General features: G+C 53.2%; 1 protein-coding gene across 3 annotated transcripts in view; it reads left to right on the top strand.

The window, feature by feature from the left end:
* The window catches only part of tnrc6c2 (trinucleotide repeat containing adaptor 6C2), a 46,468-nt gene that overhangs the window by 14,561 nt on the left and 11,571 nt on the right, over positions 1-20,336 (top strand). For 2 of the 3 annotated variants that reach the window (XM_084465016.1, XM_084465014.1), the window contains exons 4-11: positions 3,108-3,485; positions 12,822-15,635; positions 17,279-17,485; positions 17,954-18,126; positions 18,368-18,442; positions 18,578-18,635; positions 19,424-19,566; positions 19,695-19,844. In XM_084465016.1, coding sequence (XP_084321142.1) covers positions 3,108-3,485; positions 12,822-15,635; positions 17,279-17,485; positions 17,954-18,126; positions 18,368-18,442; positions 18,578-18,635; positions 19,424-19,566; positions 19,695-19,844 — 3,998 coding nt within the window. The remainder of the gene's footprint in view (positions 1-3,107; positions 3,486-12,821; positions 15,636-17,278; positions 17,486-17,953; positions 18,127-18,367; positions 18,443-18,577; positions 18,636-19,423; positions 19,567-19,694; positions 19,845-20,336) is intronic. The other variant, XM_084465015.1, reaches the window with a different exon arrangement.

Here is a 20,336-nt window from a genome sequence, read left to right as displayed (position 1 = left end):
GGGGGGGGGGGGGGATGCGAACTGCTCCCCATCCCCCCCTCTGGCGTAGAAGCAGCGCTGCATATGAACGCAGCGCTGCAGACAATAGACAGAGGAGATGTGGGAACCTTGGTCTGCATGGCACTGGGGGCCCAGCCAGCCAATCGGAGGAGACCCTCCGCTAGAATAAACCACCCCTCCCCCTTTCTCCTGTTATGCTTTTAGTTTCAAGATTTCTCTTTTCTCCTCAACTCTTTTATTCGTGCTTTCTTTTGTTTCCTTCTTCCCTTGTGCCTCTTTTAGCTCAAACACAAACTCTCCCCCCCCCCCCCCTCATTGTGTGTAATTAATCAATGAATCCGATGAGGAGGGAAACGGAGGTCGGAGTGACGCTCTGTGGACAGGGGCAGAGACTGCTCATCTGGAGCGTTTTATTGGAGGCTGTCCTTCATTCAGCTACACTCCATTAACAGACCCTCCGAAGGCCTCCGCGGCCCTCGTAATGGGCTGCTGGTCCTCCAAACGGCTTCTACTCAAAGAGTGTTTATACCGCCGTCTCATTACAGCTTATGTTCCGTGTTTCTGCACTTGGACCTTCAGCTCGGCGAGAGTGTTTTTATTAGATTTTGTACTGCGCACCCAGACTCAGACAGCACATCTGCGCCAGACGCTCTCCCGGGTATCAAACCCAGACCCCCGTTCCTCGCCTCTTGGTTATTACTTTAATACGTCTCCTCCTCTCTCTCCTGGGCTCTCCTTCGGTCTGTCTGTTATCGGCTCAGCGGGGGGGGGGGGGGTGCAGTGTCAGAGTGCCAGGCCAGCAGGTCAGCAGTGCAGATGAGATGAGATGGGAAGCTGAAATGAATGACAGCAAGAGCTTGGTTGGTCTCCGAGTCTCAGAGTGGAGCGCTCACAGAGAACGAGTACTGGAGAAGTGAGCAGTTAATTAATAAGGTGTGCAGGGGGGGGACCAGGGAGACCTGTGTATATTCCAGCCCTCTTCATGATTCTGCCCTTGGTCTGAGGAGAGTTGTGGGAGAGCACGATGATGGCACTCGACTCTATTTCAAGAGTCCCTCAACAAGGACAAGTGGAAGCCATTTAAAGATGGTAGCTTTAATTAAAACTCTGAACCTTATTTTAACGCCTTTGCTGAGATGTTTAATGCTTTGAGTAATTGACCATGATCATTAGGTAATTCATCCACTCATTGTCTGCATGAATTGCATTTGTCGCTTTTGCAGCAAAAATGAGGTACAAACATAATTTCCTTTTACTGACGTTCTGCACCTGATCATTCTTTCGGTCCCCCTGCCTCCCCCAGGTTCCCTGAAATATCAGTTATTTTTTTTATCTCCCCTCAAAGCACTTTACACATTTATTATTGATCAAGAAAAGATCTTCCCTTTGACAAAAATGACAGACATCACGCTGAATGAGTTCATGTTAGGTTAGGGCAAGTGTGCTTTGGTGGAGGGGGTTGGCTAGTCCACGCACGCACGCACGCGTGCGCACAAGTTTTCTCCAACCCCTAACACCTTTTGTTCTCTGCGCGTGGACGCCAACCTTGTGGCAGTGTCATAGTGTCGCGTACGTGGAGCTGGGAGACTGCCCAAAACGTCCACAGATGATCTACAAAATCCAATCGAACCAATAGAAACTAACCCAGCTGTTGTAACCCACACGACCAAGGTAGTACATAAGCCCCGATTACGCACCAGGCTCTGTTGTCGTCAGGTTGCGTCAGTGTTGTTGGAGGAAACAGTATGTTGCTTGGTCTCCTTTACCACTCTACAGAATGCGATCACGTACAAAGGGCAAACAGAGCCACATTTATGCCTTTTTAGGGGCAACAGAACGAGACAGAAAGGCAGACATGGAGATCCGGGGGTTGGTTGGAACGAGGCAGGAGGTGGGGGTGCGCTGTGCACCCTGCGTCCTGCGTGGTGATTGGCCGAGGCTGCATCAGGAGGGCTGAGCTGGGCTGAGCTGAATTCATCAGTCATGCGTCACCAGCTGCAGCTCGGAGCCTGCAGCGAGCGGCGGTTCTGCAGAGGGCGCGCGTGTGTGTGCGCGTGTGTGTGCGCGTGTGTGTCTGCTAACGTGTCACACTAGAACAGGCTGTGGCTTCACTCAACTCCGTTATTTGGCCTTTACCACATAGGTTGGGGAGAAATGGCCTTCCTGTTGTGTGGCTGCGTGTGTCTGTGTGAGTGTTCTTTAATGCAGGTAGACTGACATCTGGATTAGTGTTGCTCTCCAGTGAATGGACCTCTGTTCTTGAGCAGTACTGCAGGACAGGCTTTTGGCAAGCACTGTGAATACCTCACCCCTGAATTCACTAACCCGTACCCCCAGGGCGGCCTCACAGGACTACTCTAGTTCACGTGTGGGTATGTGTGCATGTGGGGGCCCTGTGTGTGTGTGTGTGTGTGGTAGGGCGCGTGGGTGTGCATTGCACAATCTCGATTGTAACTTTAAAGATCTAGTGGAGAAGGGAAGGTCGACTTTGTGTGTGCAGTCATGTGCGATCGCGTATCAGAACATCATGGATGCAATTATTTTGAGCCATTGTGTGGAAATGTCGGGGACGACATGTATCATCATGATCAACTGTTTATACAGTTTAAATATGGGTGCAGGAAAGCCACAATCTACTGCGATTTGCTTGGCTTTCCAGGGTGTTGCAACTATAGTAGCAGCGAGTGCATTACTATGGAGAGGTGGGCAAGGATTACTAGAGGACATCAACACACATCGATCGATACAAATGCCTCAGTTGCACACGAACAGTAGTACACGGGTCATGTGGGGCAAGGTATTATTGTGTTCTATAGGAAATGCCAGCTGAAAGGATCAATAGGTCTAACACTAGATATGTGTGTGTGGGTAGATATGGTGTCTTCTAAAGACTTGTGCAACGCTGACAGTCATTTTGAAATTGAAAAAACAGTGTTGGTTCAACTGACGGTGAACCGACCAAGGTGTTGGTTCACCTTCATTTCAGGCTTTCAACACGATTTTTAAAATTGTAAGCTCTATCACCACAATCACCACAAAGTGCCTCTCAGAGAAGTGAACCCGGGGGGAGTTAACGCGGTGCTCTGTGTGCCTCTTCCCTCTCCCAGTGCCAGCGCCCGCGGCCACTACGCCCGGCCCTGGCCCGCCCCGACATCACCTCCATCCCTCCAGTCCCACGCCGTCCCTCGCTACCTCTTCCCCCTCCTGCGCTTCTTCCGGCAATGGCAAGCGTGCCCCCGCTGCCGGCCACACCCCGAGTCCCGGCCCCCCTCAGCATCAGCAGCATCAGCAGCAGCAGCAGTGCCAGACGTCCTCAGCCAGCACCCGCTACCCGCCCAGAGAGGTGCCCCCTCGCTTCCGACAGCAGGAGCACAAGCAGCTGCTGAAGAGAGGCCAGCCTCTGCCCGCGGGACCCCTCGGAGGACCCCTCGCCCTGCCCGGCGCCTCCACCGGCGACGCGCCCAACGCTGCCAAACGCCTTCCAGGTGAGCCCCCCCACTGTTACTGCTCACAGAGTCACTCGGTCTGAACACTTGAGGGGTATTAGTCCACTTCTTGTTTAGGAAGTGCGATGTGAACGTTTCCTACTGGGTCGGATTAGTGTCATGCGAGCTTGAAGCGTTTGAAGGACCGGGGTGCAGTTATTTTAAAGGTGCACAAAGGTTACGTTGGTGGTGAAGGGATCACGTCCAATCTCTTATTAAGGGATCCATAAACACTGCTTCTTAAGGTCCAGTCTGTATTTGTTGGGAATGAATAGCCGTACTTGCATCTGCTCTGGTTCCTACCTTCCCATGGCCCCTCTGAGATTACCGATAGCATCGAGTGTCCTGCCAAAGGTTGTCCTCTCTTGGAAGTTTAACAAGGCCCATATTTGTTTTACGAAGTGAATTGAACAAAGTGAGTTAAGTGTGGGGGTGGGGGGGGGGGGGGGGGGGGGGCTGTCTATTGTCTCCTATCCATGCACTTATTGGTCGGAACACCACACAACCTTTTTTCAGTTTTTGCCAGTTAATCATAAGGAGCAGACACTAGGAAACTAGCGAGTGAGCCTTGATAACTATTCCTGTTCCTAGCTAGTTAGCTGTCTTAATCTCCTGAGTTGTGCAGTGTGTTGTTCTTCCGCTCTGTAGCTGTCGTCATATTTTATGAATCCGGTGGATGCCAAATAGGCTTTTAGTACAGTTCCTTTGTCTAGTGTTTCACTATGTTACCTTAACTACCAAATCATGCATTTATAGGTGTGACAGGTTCTTATATATACTCTGGCAAGTGCCCTTTTTATCTGTAAAACATATTGCATCTGTTCATATGTTGCATTCACTTTCACATGCCATTTGCCGGTGTAAAAACAAAGTCATCCATGTTATTTACTTTGTCATGTCACTTTTATTCAAACAGCCGACTCTATGGTTAAACCAGTGTTTTTTTGTTTTTAATCCTGGTTTCAGTCCCTATGGACGGGACCACAAGAGACGGCGTGTCTCCTTTAGGGCCCTGCACCGGTTTGATCTGGTCGTATGCGTTCACCCAACATGACCTCTCCATTACCTCATCTTTGTTCTACTCAACCAGTGCCGCTGCTCATTGGACCACTCCCTCACCCTGGCCCTCCCGAGGGCCTCTACATAGCCCAGGGCCCCGTAGCCCTGGGCAGGGCGGTGCGTCCTCCCTTCCTCCCCGAGGCCGTGGCCAGTCGGTAGCCTCGGGCTACTGGCCATTTGGTTGTAATGGCGCTGACGTTGGTGACACAGGGAGTGGACATTCTAGTCTCCTAGTCGTCTCCCAGTCATCTCCTAGTCGTCTCCGCTCACTTCTTCAGCAGGCCGGGCGAATGTCACGGTGCAGTTGAAAACAACTTTGATCTTGCAGTTTTCACTTGAACTTTTCAAACGTTTGAACCAGTGTGCACTGGTTAAATTTATACCAAAAAAAATATGGACCAAAAACAATACAGTATGGACAAAGATGACATTTAATTAGTGTTTAAAGCGGAGAGTCTTGTTTCAGAGTTAACCCTAACACCAACAGTAAGTCACGAGCCGCGAACAAACGGCTGATTCTTAAAAGTGACTTAAGATTGAGGACGCATTTGCACAGTGTAAAATAAGTAACTGAAAACAAACAAACGGAATAGTGTGTAACAAACCACCGCCGGGTTGATCTGTTGGATCTAAGGTCATCTCAGGATACGTTTGTGACTTCTCTGGTGAGGTCATCGTGGCTCTAGGGGGTTCAAATGACACAAAAACTTCCCTCTCTCACACACACACACCCACACTCACTGCAACACACACACACACACACACACACACACACACACACACACACACACACACACACACACACACACACACACACACACACACACACACACACACACACACACAGAGCAGCAGTCAGAACACCCTGTGCTGACCTAGTTGTGTCCTCCCAGATCACTGTCTGCCCTGCAGGCTAGCCATCACACGCCCGCGCACACGCACGCACATACGCATATACATACACACACACAGACACACACATACACACACACACACACACACACATACATACACACATACATACACACACACATACATACATACATACATACATACATACATACATACGCACGCACATATACATACACACACATACATACACACACGCGCACACACGCGCACACACACACACACACACACACACACACACACACACACACACACACACCGCCCCCCACCTCACCAGACTCGAGTGATTTTTTTTTTTCACACCCCTCCCACATGACCTCTGATCCTCCTTATAATTGCCCCAAACTCCAGACAGACCCTTCTTATTCCCCCCAGCAGCCCACCCCCCCACCCCCCCCCAACCCCAGAGTCTCCAGCTGACGGAGGCCCATTGAGTGGGGTGCAGCAGCCAGTCAGCCAGTCTGTCAGCAGCACTCCCCCAGTAGCAGCCTCCCCCATAGCAGGTGCTCCTGGCTCTCAAGGAGGGGGGTGGGGTGGGGTGGGATGGGGGGTGGTGGGTAGGGTCCTTAAGACATGCAGATTGTGGGAACTGCGGCCCAACAGCTGTTTGACGCGGCTGGCCCAGACCAAGTGCACGGCCAGAAGGCCCAGGGAGGGGGTGTGAACACATAGAGGGGGCCCCCGCTTGTTGGACCCGTTTAATTCCCAGGTAAAGCCGTGCAATGGTCCTTCTTTTCAGGGTTCTGCCTGAAATAAATGCAAGAAAAAAATGCATTGACTGAAAGGACTGAGCGTCGCTGTTCAAGGCCATACGAGGAGCAGGTCACTATTGACCCGCCAGGGATGCCCTTGACTTTTAGTGCATACATTACGTGGCATTAGCAAACAAGACGACAATAAGTGCCAATTTCTATATCCAGAATCCTAATACTTGGTGACAGCATTGTACAAGGCATTGTATATCCTCCAGACCAAAGCAGCAACCAAACAAAGGCATGATTACACGACTGCTGTAACGCAATACCACCAAGAAGTCTGGCTCTGTGGCTCACGTTCCCTTAAAACACATGCATGGAGAGATTAGAGACGCCTTTAGAGATAATTTAGCCTTTTGCTTTAGACAGCAGTGGCACACTTGCCAACACCATATTATTAACATAATATGTTTCACATATTTACCACAGTGCTGCTGCTTTTTTTTTCGAAATGGCTCTTGATTATGATGAAATATGTGAAAATATTATGCATTACAACGGCAAGGCTTTGTGTGAACTGCACCTCTGGGGTTTAACTGCGAAGAAACAAAATGAAGCCGTCATTCAGAGATGCCGTGTTGAACCGTTCCCAGTATTTCAGCCCGGTGTATCTTCCGGTGCTTTTCCGCCCTGCTCCTCTGAAACACTGTGAAGATGTGAACTTAACCCAGCCTCAGATCTCAGTCATTTGTACCGTCTTAAAGCGTCAGATCATCACAACAGCAATGGGCCCTAATGACGCCAGGGAAGTATTCTTGGTAACAAGTAGAGGGTGTTCCCACAGCACGCACACACATACACATACATCGACACACACGCACACACACACAGGCAGACGTTCAGACAGAAAGCCCCTGGTGGCTTCATTAGCTCGGTCTTTGCCAGCACTTTTTCTGCCTGCTATTCTGTCTTTTCTCTGCGGAGGTAAACAGACATGCAGGATGAGGGTTTAAACCCTCCTGTGACCGTTCACTAGCGCATGCTCTCTCTTTCGCTCGCTCTCTCTCTCTCCGTCTCTATGTCATTCTCTGTCGCTCCCTCTCTCTCCTTTTATTTTTTATTTTTTTCCAGCTTCCGGAAGAAGGAGAACAAACAAGCGCCTCTCTTTGAGCGGTGTGCCCCCCCCCCCACCCCGCGGAAGTCTCCCGTCAGAGAGAGAGAGAGAGAGAGAGAGAGAGAGAGAGAGAGAGAGAGAGAGAGAGAGAGAGAGAGAGAGAGAGAGAGAGAGATGAGAGAGAGAGAGAGAGAGAGAAGAGAGAGAGAGAGAGAGAGAGAGAGAGAGAGAGAGAAGAGAGAGAGACGGAGAGGGGGCGAGAGAGAGGGAGAGAGAGAGGGAGAGAGAGAGAGGCGCTCTGTCGGGGGGGACAAGAGTAGAACTAAAGCGTAGCGTCTGAGGTCCTGATGAGCGGGGGGGTGTTTGGCAGGCGAGGGGGTCTCGTGGCTCGGGGGAAGGAGGAGAGGAATGCCGTGCAGGGGGGCGGGGCTTCACACGGGGAGGCTAACAAGCTAACAACACTATTCCTCCGGGGGGAGACTGCGCGCGGAAAAACAAAACAAAGCAGGACTTCTGCTCTTCAGTGCAGTGATTATTAGTCCACATGTTCTTTCTTTTCTTCTCTCTCTCTCTCTCTCTTTCGTTCTAGTTCTGTCTTTTGTAATCTCTCGGTCTTATCCCTTGCCAACATTACCGGGCCAGCCCCCTCCCCCCATTTTCTCTCTCTCTCTCTCTCTCTCTCTCTCTCTCTCTCTCTCGCGCTCCATCTCTCCCTGTTCCTAATGGTCCTCTCCTACTGAGCAGGCTGAGGGGGGGGGGGGGGGCAGTTAATTCCTGGCTACCTGCCCATCTCAATAAGGCCAGCTAGTCTCATTACCCAGGGCTCATCCCCCGACTATTTCTGTCTCCGCACGGCTAGCTTGGCATGGCAGGAGCGAGCTCCCTCATTGTCATTGTTGTCTCCACACACACACACACACACACACACACACACACACACACACACACACACACACTTCAAAAGCCTTGCTGTATTTCAGCCTTGGTCCAGGTCCGAGTACGGCTGCTGTGTTGAGCAGAAGACTGCGCCAAGGTACCCACGCAAAAAAACAGTCTGGCGCTCGCACACAAAAGAGGCGCCGTGTTTCCCCCGTGATCCAGTCGTCGTCCTCCTCTGCTTTTGTTTTGTTTTATTTTGGTGACGATGTCCGACGACTAATGAACGAGGCCCGGCCTCGCTCAAACACAAACATACGTGTGCAAGACAGCTGGCTGGTCAAATGGATATGTCTTCCATGAGGAGGGCTTTTATGGAGAGGAGTTGAGACGGCGAGACGCTTGTAGGCTGCAGCATTGGCTGCACGCTAAAGCTAAGCTACACGCACGTCGGTCGGTATGAGTGCGTCGTCGTGCACATCTATGCGCATACGTTATGCACGGGCACGGATTTGCATACACACACACACACATACATACACGAGTGTGAGTATGCACTATGTATGTATCTATGCACGCATGCATGTAAATACAAATACCTGCACGCGTGCACACGCTTATCTACACGTATTCATGCATGTACACATGTTCAAAATGAAGACTGTGCTATGAAGATGGCTGCCTTCTGCTACACAGACCCACACATTCTAAGGTGCGCAGCCAGCAGCAGTGTCCTGGCACACTGTCAGACTTTGATGTCGGAGGGGGTAGCAGCCACAGCTGCAGTACCCCATCCCTCTGAGCCCCTGTGAAGATGGCGCTAGTGATCCTCTCTTCCAGTAATTTTCCACTACAGTCTTACACTCTCTCCCTTGCTCTTGTTCTCTCTCTCTCCCTCTCTCTCGCCCCCTCTCCGTCTCTCTCTCTCTCTCTCTCTCTCTCTCTCTCTCTCTCTCTCTCTCTCTCTCTCTCTCTCTCTCTCTCTCTCTCTCTCTCTCTCTCTCTCGGTCTCTGTCTCTCTTTCTCCCTCTCTTCCCCTCTCCCGCTCTCTGTCTCGGTCTCTGTCTTTCTCTCTCCCTCCCTCTGCATGCTCCCCGTCTAGCTCTCCTTTTCATTCCTGGTGGGGTGTTTTGCCCATTTATTTCAGGATTTCTTGCAGTATTACAGATGTACTCCAAAATAGGGCTGCGTTTCCCGACTGTGATTAATTCATCACACAGCCTATTCCTGTATACTACAGCAAAAGAAAAACCAAAGCTGAAAAATGTGGCAGAGGCGTGTGGGGGCTGGGGCTGAAAACGCTGGACGCAGAACAGCCTCAAAGCAGCTTGGCTACGAGTCAGGCTTGATGAAATGTCCGAGAGAGGGAGTGAGAGAGAGGGAGATTTCTGTGCAGAAAGTCAAAACACCTTGAAGTCATGGAAAATCTCAACCTTGCAATGATTGCTGAATTAGAAACTTGAGCTTATTTTTTTTTGACTGCTGATGTTCAGGGTCTTTTAAGGTCAGGCTCTCTTCTTACTCTCTTGGCAGGCAGGGGCCAAAAACAATGGAGCTGAATGCATGCCAGACCAGCTCTGGCAGAGCACCGACTGTCTCAGAGACAAAAACATTCATACGCATGCCCACGGACACACAGACTAACACACACACACACACAGACTAACACAGCAGTAAAAGTAGATATGATGGTGTCAGACGTGTGAAAGAGGCTTTTGTGTCTTTCATTAAAACATTACTAAAACACATGAGCGCTTGGAGAATGAAGTCTTTATTTGCAATGATAACACTGTGTTGCCATCAGACTGCTCCTCTATGCCAATCAGAACCACAATTATGACACTGTGTCTTTGATCAGTGATGGTGGAGTCCAGCGCTGATGAGTTGTACTTTTAATTTCATTTGTTGGGTTGTTTACCATCTGCTTCATTGTTTTGTTTTTTTATTTAATCAATGCTATGAACCAAAAAAGAAAAGGAAACGACAGATATGATTGGCTGCTGTTCCTTTTCTCCTTTGTTTTTGCGTACTCTGTGTGGCTCTGATTGTGAACAGCGTGCACTAAAAGGTAACAGGTTGAGGGCTCCTGGGGCGAGGGGATAAGTCTGCCGGGGTTAACACGGCTGGGAAATGTTACCTATCTGCTGCGTCTTAAAAATGATTGTGTGTTTATGGGAGCCACACCGAAACACCTTTCCTGTCTTTCCTGTCCTATCGAACAAGATCGTGTTTTGACTACTAGGTCTCTTCCGGATACCTTCTTAGCAATGTTGTCAATAGCAGCAACAATCTAATGGAGGCATGAAGCAACTCAATAGAAAGTAAGTCAGTTAATTTGGCTAAGTAGGCTAATATTGAACGGCAACACACTGAAGCCGGTAATTAAGGATAAGTGAACCACGCCGACACCGGTGGCACGTCCAGAGAGCGGGGTTTGATGCGTTTGTGGTGTAAATGTTATTTGAAAAATATATGATGATAAGGTTTTCTTCTTTGACGTGGATATATACCTTATCGTGTGGACTGCTGATGAGCAGAATGTAAAGGTATCTGTGGTGGACAGCATGTTAACTCATATTTAAGTGTCGCCGGCGAGAATGCATCCTTTGATGCTATAAAGGTAATATGGCGTGACAATGCGTGTGCAATGAAAATAATGTATATATGAAAGGAAGCTGTGATGGAATAAGTGTCACTTATGCTTATAACATTATTTTATTTAAAACAGCCACGGCTCTTTATTCCGTGTGTGTGTGTGTGCGTGTGTGTGTGTGTGCGTGGAATTGAAATGGACCTCATTGGTGTGCCAGTGGAGTGCACGGGGGCAATCCTAGCAGCCAGGAGAGCGTTTGCATGTAGGATCGATAGCCCCTCTTCTCTCCCCCACTAGCATTAATAAGAACATTGATTAGCTGTCAGCCACTGATTGATTACCCCCTTATACCATCCAATCAGTCTATTATTAGTTCTCCTATTGATCGCCACGCGAGTGCCTAATGAGATTGCGTGTGTGTTTGTGTCTGTGTGAGTGATACCACGTTGTGCGGTGAATCTTTAGTACCCTCATTTAATACATTTCGTTGAGTTCACCGGGGCCAGCGTCTGACGTACACGCTTTTTTGTTGGCGTCTGCAGCTGTTTACAGAGCTGAATTGATAACAACCCCAGCAGCGTAGTGTAGTACGGTATAGGCTAGAGGCGGCAGAAGCTATGCATGGACTGCAGAGTGTGCGGCACAAAAGAGGCCAGGACCGTTGTGCTTTCTCTGGGTTCCCTGTTGTCAACGGCGTCAAAGCATTTACACACATACACATACACATACACACATATATATATATACACAGTACATACACATACACACACACACCGTACACCATACATAACCAAAAGTGCACACTTGCGCTAAACGCACACTTTTTGACGGTCACACGTTGGGCTGAGGAATGGGGCTGGCGGCTCCTGAGCGCGCAGCGGGCAGAGGCGGCCGGGCGGAGGAGGAGGAGGAGGAGGCGGAGCGGGGCCTGCCGGAGCGTAGGGAGTGATGGATGGGGAGCCGTCTCTGTTTCATTCCAATAAATGAGCAGCGTTCCACTCGGTCCTCCCTTCACAGGCCCGGCCGGGAGAGCCACAATGGAGACGGATGGCCCGCTCGCCGTGGGCGCCTGTACGGGGGGAGGGGTGGTGGTGGGGTGGGGGGTGGTGGGGGGATGGGGGGGGTACAAGCAGAGAAGAAGAAAAGAGGAGGAATAGAAGTAGGAGGCTGCAGAGGTAGAGAGGTGAGCGTAGCAGAGGAGAAGTAGAGCGATGTGGAGTGAGGGCTGGCCAACGTTGTCGATTCCCGGTGAACCCATGTATGGTCGTGTTGTGGCCGTTTAAATAATCAGAAGTAATAAAGAATTTTTTTTTTTTTACATTTTTGTTTTCCTTGGAAAACGTTGAGGCTAATGCGATGCCTTTGATTAGCATATCTCCTCCGACTCGCTCTGCGGGAGGCTTTCGCCGCACATTTGGAATTCACGAGCAGGTCTCATAAAACGCATTAACGTTGTTTGAAAGCACTTTGGATTATCGTGCGAAGGAAGGAATGAACGTGTTGCCCAGCCCTAAGTGGAGGGCAGGAGAACAGTAAACGCAAGGCGTTCTGAGGGGCAGGCAGAGAGTTGAGAACGAGAAGGGTGGGGGGCGTTGAGGGGAAGTCGCGTCTGTTCACCGGGGGCCAGTTTCAGACTTTTTAACAACCCCAAAAAGTGCGCTTGGGATGATTGCTATAGGCTCCGTGTGTTCAGAGAAGATGAGGGACGGAGGGTGGAAGTGTGGGTGGAAGAAAACCAATAAAAGGGAGTCTGTGGGAGGCAGGAGAGCGACGGGGAGGCAGCAGCAGGACAGCGCGCCTTGTTTCCGTGTGGCTGCCGGCTGACGGAGGGTGTGTGGGCGCGCCCTGGCTGATATGACGCGCAGCGCGCTCAGCCGTGCACCCTGATGATGTGTGGCGTGGGGGGGGGGGCGGGGAGCGAGAGGGTGAACAGGCCCTTGTAGCCAGTGTTGATAGCCGGCACTAACCAACCGAGGAGATAGGACTGGTCCCGGGACCGGTTGGGGGAGTGTCATACACAGTGTTCCTAACCTAATGCCCCCCCCCCCCCCCTTACCTCATTTAACCTCAGTCTCTGGTCCTCCCTCCAGACGTGTCACTCCAGGTCGGCCCTGGTGCCCAGTATGAGACGTCCCACTGGGGGGCTCCATCGCCAATCAACGCCCCCTCCGGATCCGGCAGCTGGGACAAACTGATCGAGGGCCCCGACACAAATCCCTGGCCGTCCACCGGCGGCGGCGACCCGAAGCACGACCCGACAGCGTCAGCATGCCCGCTGGGCTGGGCTGACGCCACCACGGACAGCAGCGCTACCACTACCGCCAGTACTCCCAGTAGTAGCAGCAGCAGCAGCAGCAGCAGCACCAGTTTGAGGATGGCCACGGGGGCCACGGGCCAGCAAGCCCACTACTCGTCCCTGAAGGGGAACGCCAACATGATGCCGGGCCCGGGGCCCATAGGGGCCGGCGGCATGGCCAGCCGCGGCTGGTACTCCGACGGCAAGCAGGACGCGCTGAGCGGCGGCGGGCGGACGGGCGGCCCGCACGGCTGGGGCGCGCCGGGCTTCAACCTGAACCTGACCCCCACCGCCAACCCCTCGGCCTGGCCGGTCCTGGGCCAGGAGGGCGGGGGCATGGGGCCCAACGGGCTGGCCAACGCCGCCGCCGCCGCCGCCGCCGCCCTGCCCCACGGGATGAACGGGAACATGGCCAACGGGATCCTGGGAGATCCGGGCAAAGGCGGAGCCTACGGCGGGATGATGAGCCCCGACGGCGGAGACCCGCAGCGCGCCAACGCGTCCAACGCCAAGATGTCCTACGGCATGGAGACGGCCAAGCCCTGCGGCGACGGGCCTGGACACGCCCAGCGACAGCAGCAGCAGCAGCAGCAGCAGCAGCAGGCCCCGGAGCCCATGAGCCCCGCCCACGGGATGCCCGGCTGGGGAGGCCAGTCCCCCACAGAGTCCTCCCAGCTCAACGAGGACCTCACGGGCAGCTCCGTGTGGGGGGGCGGGGACGCCAAGCCGGCCGACGCCTCCAAGGACTCGGGCTGGGACTCCAACCCCTCGGGAGGCCACTCGGGCTGGGGCCGGCAGGGCAGCGGCGGGGGCAGCAGTGGAAGCGGCGGCGGCGGTGGCGGCGGCTGGGGGGAGTGGGGGAAGCCCTCCGGGGGAGGAGGTGACGGCGCCAAGGGGTGGGACGCGGCCGACGCCGGGAGCCCGGGGTCCGGCCCGGAGCAGCAGCAGCAGCAGCAGCAGCAGCAGCAGCAGCTGCAGCTGGGCTCCTGGGGCCAGCAGCCCGGGAAGGCCCCCGCCAGCGAGGGTAGCGGGGACAGCACGGACGGACGCTCCCACCGGGACCGGCCCTCCAGCATGGATGTCTCTCCCATGCTGCCCCGCCAGGACCTGGACCCCAGGGTGCTGTGCAACACGGGCTGGGGCCAGACGCCCGTCCGGCAGCACACCGTGTGGGAGATGGACGAGGCGGCCGCCGACGGAGAGAAGAGCGGCGGCGGTGGCGGCGGCGGTGGCGGCGGCGGTGGCGGCGGCGGCGGCGGCTCAGACAAATGGGGGGGCTCCGCCTCCACCGGGGGGCACGCCACCGGCGGCCCCTCCAACGGCAGGCACTCCGACGGCGGCGCGGCCCACCCCAACCCAGGCCCGGGCCCGGGCCCCGGCCATAGGCCAGGCTCCGGGGTTAAGAACGAGGGCTGGGGAGCACCGCCACCTCAGCCGGCCCAGACCGGAACGGGATGGGGCGAGCCTCCACAGCCGGCCAGCAAGGCCCCCCACAGCAACAGCAATGGCGGCGGCGGCGGCGGCGGCGGCGGCAGCAACAACGCCGGCTGGGGCGAGGCCATGCCGGCCAACGGCCCCAAGAACGGAGGCCCCCAGTCCTGGGGCGCCGAGGACAAGTCCCCCGGCTGGAACGAGCCAGCCCCCGCCAAGAGCCAGCAGACGAACTGGGGCGAGGGCCCCAAAAGCTCCCAAGGCTGGGGGAACGGCAGCGGAGGCTCCAACGGATCCAGCACCGGGGAGTGGGGAGAGACGGACACCAAGAAGAACAGCCCCCGCAACAGCATGTGGGACGGAGAGGGTGGGAACGATGGAGGAGGAGGAGGAGGAGGAAGAGGAGGTGGATGGAAGGATAGCACCAGAGGAGGAGGAGGAGGAGGAGGAGGAGGAGCAGCGGGACCCGGGGGTTGGGGTAAGCCCACCCCGGCTGCGGCGCCCCACAGCTGGGGGGCGGAGAACCAGCGGGGCGGCGGGCCCTCTCAGCAGGGCGGCTGGGGCTCCTCCAAGCCCCAGGAGAGCAGCAGCAGCAGCAGTGGCAGCGGAGGAGGAGGAGGAGGAGGAGGTGGAGGAGGCGGTATGGGGTCCTGGGGCGGTCCCGGTACAGTGAAGCAGAGCGGCTGGGGAGGTGGAGGTGGAGGTGGTGGAGGAGGAGGTGGGGGCAAACAGGAGCAGGGCGCAGAGTCCACGGGCTGGGAGGAGCCCTCCCCACCCTCCATCCGCAGGAAGATGGAGATCGACGACGGCACCGCCACCTGGGGGGACCCCACCGGCAACGGCAAGTCGGTCAACATGTGGGACCGCCACCACCCGAACGGTAACCAGGGTAACGGCGGCCCGCCTCCGCCGCAGCAAGGCAAGAGCGGCGGCATGATGATGACGGCAAACAACAACAACAATCACTCGGTCGGCCCCGGCAACACCAATCACAATCACAACCAACACCACCACCACCACCCGCCCCCTCATCACATGCAGCAGCACCACCACCACTCCGGCCACGGGCAGCCCCCGGCTCACCCCCACAACCATGGCAACAACAACGGATCGACCAACACCCCCGCCCCGCACCAGGGCGGGGGCTCCCAGGGTCGACCCCCCATGGCCAACCCAGGTGAGAGACACGCTTCATGTTCTCTGGCTGTACACCGACAGGGTCGGACTTAATGGCTTATTTTCTCTTTCAATACCTCAACCTTACCCTTACTATTGCACGTTACCAAGTACAGATCTCACCCAGCTGTTTTGTATATTTTGGGGTTAATACATTAACTATCAACATCATAATAATAATAATAATAATAATAAGCATAAAAACGAATACTCATAGATCTAGGTCTAATACTCACAAATATACATGTCAAAAAAGCTGAATGTGTTTTTGTTATGGCTTATCAAGACGTGTTTGGTTGTCATCTATTTTTGTTTATTACACTAATGGGAAAGAGAGACGCCACACTGTGATCAGCAAGTGATCCGGGGATGCTTTGGCCCTGAGTGTTTCATCCAGCAGCATGCTTAATTGAATGTCGTTATGATAATGAGCCAGTCCTAATATTTAAACTGAAAATAGCCTGAGTGCACATTTAGTTTTTCTACCGGACAATGGATGAAATGGCTTTAGAGAACCAGCGAGGCGCTATCTCCAAAGGAAACCCTTCGACGCGTGGATTAACCCATTAAAATAATTTGTTCTTCTTCCAACAAGCGCTATTAGGCGGCAGAGGCCCACGTGCTTATTAGGAGTATCTTTTAATGGTCATGCAAACATTATAAAGGCTGCGTGGTGAAGGCTTAAGATAGCACCGCGCTGCGTTCACACAGGCTACGGCCCGAGACAAAGGCCATACATGTAGGCACGGCGGAGATTTAACGCCGTCCCCTGCCTGTCCTCACACCCGGGTTGGGAAGGAGAACACTGCCCCCTGCTGCATGGACATTGCACTGCACCCAGCAATAGACCCAGTGCACGCTCCCATACATAAGCACAAACACTGACACACACACACACAGACACACACACACACACACACTGACACACAGAACAACAGCCAACTAAAAGAGAGAAATTGTAGATGCGGCAAGGGGTGGCTGGGTTCAGCGGAGACGGAGGGAGCATGGAGGGGAGAAACAAAGGCAGATTGATAAGGGAGCAGGAGATGAAGGGAGAGAGCGGGAGAGCGAGCGCAAGAGGGGGCTGGGAGCGAGCCAGCACTTAAACTGGCACGCACCGGCTGGCACGAGTAAATGCTTTCATCCTCCTCCTTTCTGACAGACCCGCATGCGCGCGCGCGCACACACGCACACGCACACGCTCACGGGCAAAGTGGCTCGGCGGCCAGACTGCCTGTGGAGGTTGTGCTTGCTGGCAGAGGACGAGGGGGGGGGGGGGGGGGGGGAGGAAGCGCCCCTCTATATATAGACGCGTGGCAGGGCTCGGGCAGAGCGGCCCTGCTGATTAGCATGTAGCCGCGGCGGCACGTCACTGGGGTCTCCAGAGGACCACCGCACTCGTTAGAGAAGGGGAGGCTCTGCTTCGGTAGCACTAGCCCTAGCAGCACCAGGCTGCGCGCTTCCCTGGCGACACGCAAGCATCCCTGAATAGGACCGTTTACGGATCGTGTCGTAGCGAGCGTAGCGGTGTGTTCTCGTGCACCCGTCACGGGGGGATCAACATAAGATCATTGTGTCGGTGTGTGTGTGTGTGTGTGTGTGTGTGTCTGTGTGTTTATGTATCCCGTGTGTTGTCTCTTGCAGGTTGGGGAGAGCTGCCCAGCAGCGTTCAGGCCAAGTCTGAGCCGGCGTGGGGGGAGCCGGCCGCCCCCTCCTCGGCGGTGGACAACGGCACGTCGGCCTGGGGGAAGCCCCCCGCCGGCATGGGCAGCTGGGCCGACGGGGCCACGGACCCCTCCGGCCCCTACGGCAGGTCCCAAGGACCCCCAGGCCCTGCACCCTGCAAGCCAGGTAAGAGCTGGACAATGTTCCCCTCAAAGGGATATTCCTGATGGGCAGGGGGAAGGGGGCAAACTTTTCATTAAGTAAATGATGCAACTGCATTTAGTGAAGTGAACTAAGGCGGGATGCTTCTTCAGAGCAGCTTCCATTTGTGCTGATTCTGTAATCTTTGTGAGTTGTGCTGGAGCTGTTCCCAGACTAAAGCAATTCCACGCTTCATCCGCTCCTTGTTATTTGTGTTGGTTGTTGTCAAAAACTGAAAAAACCGACAAGCTCTTGTTGTAGAGAAGGTAGAGTTAAAAACAACAACAGTGACCCCAAGTGGTCAGGCTGAGCATGACGGGCCCAAGTGACAAAATGCCAGCCCAGAGCACCGGATGCTTTTAACCCTGTTTATGTCACCATAACAAAAGTGTCATCTTGGTTGCAGAGTGTTAACCACATCGTACCTCCTGTCTAACACTCTTTCCCTCACAGGCCCCAAACCTATGCAAGACGGCTGGGGAGGCGGCGGCGGTGATGAGATGGGCATGTCTGGAGGCCAATGGGACCACACAGACGACGGGGACATGTGGAACAGTCCCACCTCCCAGGAGAGCAGCTCTCCCTGCAACTCCTGGGGCAACGGGCCCAAGAAGATGCCATGCAAGGTTAGCGGACATGTCCTTTTGAGTTCTCTGTGCATGCACACAAGGGACACGTGTGCACACCGCCCATACTAAAATAGGGCAGGGAAATGCAGGTGTAGAGCAATACGCTCCTCGCATCAATGGGACTGGATAAAGGAAGAGAAATGCATCAAAAAGCGATCATGTTGATCAACTCTCCCTCTGTGTGTGTGTCTGTTTGTGTGTGTGTGTGTGTGTTTGTGTGTGTCTGTGTGTGTGGCAGAAGATGAGCAGCAAGCCAGATGACGCCTGGATCATGGGCCGTCTCATCAAACAGCTGACTGACATGGGCTTCCCGGTATGAGTCACGATCTATCTCACTCCATGACTCTTTCTCATAGTAGTGGATTAGTGGATTTAATAGAAAGCTGTTGTAATGCTGTTGTAAAGCTGATGTGTGAATGTTGTTTTTTTTTTCATGTTTTTTTCACAGAGAGATCCTGCTGAAGAAGCCCTGAAGAGCAACAACATGAATCTGGACCAGGCTATGAGTAAGTGTGTGTGTGTGTGTGTGTGTGTGTGTGTGTGTGTGTGTGTGTGTGTGTGTGTGTGTGTGTGTGTGTGTGTGTGTGTGTGTGTGTGTGTGTGTGTGTGTGTGTGTGTGTGTGTGTGTGTGTGTGTGTGTTTGCATTCATGTGAACAAATCATTCTTTAACAATCGTTGTTATTAATTTTTTAGGTCAATTAATATTGCGGTGAAACACAGAACGGCACACTGAACATCAAGAATAATGGATGTAGGCCTACAATAACACATTAAATTCACATTGAACACAGTCATAAAAGGCAGAAATACGGAATCATACGCTACTTTCGGAGAACTAACACTTAGATCACCACCGAAACGTTGTGAAAATAATGTTTCACCTACAGTGTATTACTGAATTGAACATGGATTAAACACCCAATATAGTGTGTAGAGAACGCACGATAGACGACTGAAAGATCATTAATGGACCGGTGTGGTCTGACTTTGGTTATTGTTGATTGGGTGAAAAAGGTTTGTAATCACTACGAGACTCAAGAGGAGGAGCTCTTTTAACTGTTGTTAAAACACGCTTTTGAACACGCTATTGAACGCACTATTTAACACGTTAAATAGCACGCTGTCCAAAACGTTGTCTTTTACGCCGTTGTAGAGTTAAAGAAAGGCAGTGTAAAAAGCAGCGTTTGGAACCACTACATCTGCATATTTTATGGCATACTAAAATACAACACTGTAAAAAACGCTGTGTTATGATGGCAAAAAAACCTTGCTCGTGTGGTTGATGTCCTGCAGGTGCTCTGCTGGAGAAGAAGACGGAGCTGGACAAGCGGGCCATGACCATGTCCGACTACACCAATGGCATGAGCAAGGCCCTGGGCTGCCGGCCCCCCGCCCACCCCAAAGACCCCTCCGATCGCAGTGCTTTCCTGGACAAGGTATCAAACGCACCCTACAGATGAACTCGGCCCCATAATTGACGTCAGGCTTCTGGTGTTACGGCTCACGGCTAATGACAACCAGGGCAAACATTTTGGCTCAACGTCTGGTCCGCTCCTCTCCCCAGGACGGGGTTCTGTCTGACGACGCGCCCCCCTCACCGTTTCTGCCTTCCCCCGGTCTGAAGCTTCCCGGGTCCAACGGCGGTCTGCCCGGCCACGGCCTGGGCCAGGGCGGCCCCGCCGGGATGGCCATGCAAAACTTGAACAACAGACAGGTGCAGCCCCTCCCCTGCACACACATAGCATGTTGTTGTTTTTTTCTTTTTTATTACTTTATTGTAGTACTGTTCTTCTTTATCGTACTACATTTGTACAGGGGACAGGGGAAACAGATCACACAACAGGAAAAATAAAAAAAGAATTAAAAAAAAAACACAGAAGACAGAAATAAGACCGCAAAAAAAAACTAAAAACAGCTTGTGTGTGTGTGTGTGTGTGTGTGTGTGTGTGTGTGTGTGTGTGTGTGTGTGTGTGTGTGTGTGTGTGTGTGTGTGTGTGTGTGTGTGTGTGTGTGTGTGTGTGTATACTATCCATCCACTGTATGCACTTATTATAAAGTTCTAATTCTTCTAACTATGAGCATGTTGTGGTAGACCCCCCACTGGTACCCATGCACGCTAGTAGTCTCCACAGAGGAGGCCATCAGTAACGCCGTGAGGAGCCAGCATTGGTTACTGGTTCATTATGGCATTATTTATGTATGCGAT

The sequence above is a fragment of the Micromesistius poutassou genome (assembly GCF_964030765.1).
Source record: "Micromesistius poutassou genome assembly, chromosome: 3".
In the NCBI taxonomy this organism is placed as follows: Eukaryota; Metazoa; Chordata; class Actinopteri; order Gadiformes; family Gadidae; genus Micromesistius; species Micromesistius poutassou.
This window is presented reverse-complemented; position numbering and strand designations above follow the sequence as displayed.